The sequence below is a fragment of the Mastomys coucha genome, chromosome X (assembly GCF_008632895.1).
Source record: "Mastomys coucha isolate ucsf_1 chromosome X, UCSF_Mcou_1, whole genome shotgun sequence".
In the NCBI taxonomy this organism is placed as follows: Eukaryota; Metazoa; Chordata; class Mammalia; order Rodentia; family Muridae; genus Mastomys; species Mastomys coucha.
Window position 1 is genome coordinate 140,256,548 of NC_045030.1, and position 955 is coordinate 140,257,502.

At 34.3% G+C, this 955-nt stretch overlaps 1 protein-coding gene across 1 annotated transcript in view; it reads right to left on the reverse strand.

Moving 5' to 3' along the window:
• Positions 1–955, reverse strand: part of Lrch2 (leucine rich repeats and calponin homology domain containing 2) — a 64,984-nt gene that overhangs the window by 40,903 nt on the left and 23,126 nt on the right. The window contains exons 4-5 of the mRNA XM_031379776.1: positions 111–216; positions 4–28 (exon numbers count right to left, since the gene is read on the reverse strand). Of these exons, the coding sequence (XP_031235636.1) occupies positions 4–28; positions 111–216 (131 nt within the window). The remainder of the gene's footprint in view (positions 1–3; positions 29–110; positions 217–955) is intronic.

Genomic DNA, 955 nt, shown 5'->3' on the forward strand with positions numbered 1-955 from the left:
AACTTGACTAAGGGGAGATCTCCTAATTCTGTTCAGAAATGAAAAACATTAAATTAAATGTGGTATGACTACTCTGTTACTCAAGTGAGTGAAAACAGTGAACATCTTACCATCTGGCAAAACATGAAGATTATTTCTTCTTATATTTAGCTCTTTAAGTGAATGTAATTTTCCCATTTGTTGAGGAAGAACCTGAATCTCATTGCAGCTAATATCCTAAGGAAAACCAGAAAATAAAGTATAACAAAATTGAGACGAACAAACATACTTTCAATTTTAAACTATAAGCACATGACCAAATTGCTAGCAAAGTTTCTTCTAACTTTCTTCTCTGGTGGATTTTTATTGGTACTGGATCATAAGTCAATATACTGGCATCAATAAAGAATATTCTGTGAAAATCTGCGATTAAATTTAGTAAGTACACGAGGAAAACTCTCAGATAAAGAGCAAATTTCACCACAGAAATTGCAATGAGTCAGATGTTCAAAGTGAGGTAAAATACTATAGAAACTATCAACCAACTAAAATAGCCTGTCAATTATTATAGTTCGTTTTAGGCCATTTAGAAAGATAACAAATTCAAAAAGTCAAGGATTCAGAGATGTGACCTAGAGAACCAGACATCATAGTCAAGGTAAGTTTAAATAAATTACTTTCTCCAAAAGCGATATGAATAAGAAAGTTACAAGCACATATATGAGTAGTGCAAATCCCACTCAAAGATACTCAAAATGAGAAGAGTCTGAAGTCTCTCCAGGTTATACAAATGTAACCCTGATTGAAGGGGCATTCATCTGAAGACCTTCTGGGGAAAAATCATATGGAAATCTACCAATGTAGAAGTTCTGCAAATATAGATAGATGGAGATAAATTTGCATATATGAAAAGTTTAAGCTGGGCAGTGGTGGCGCACGCCTTTAATCCCAGCACTTGGGAGGCAGAGACAGGTGG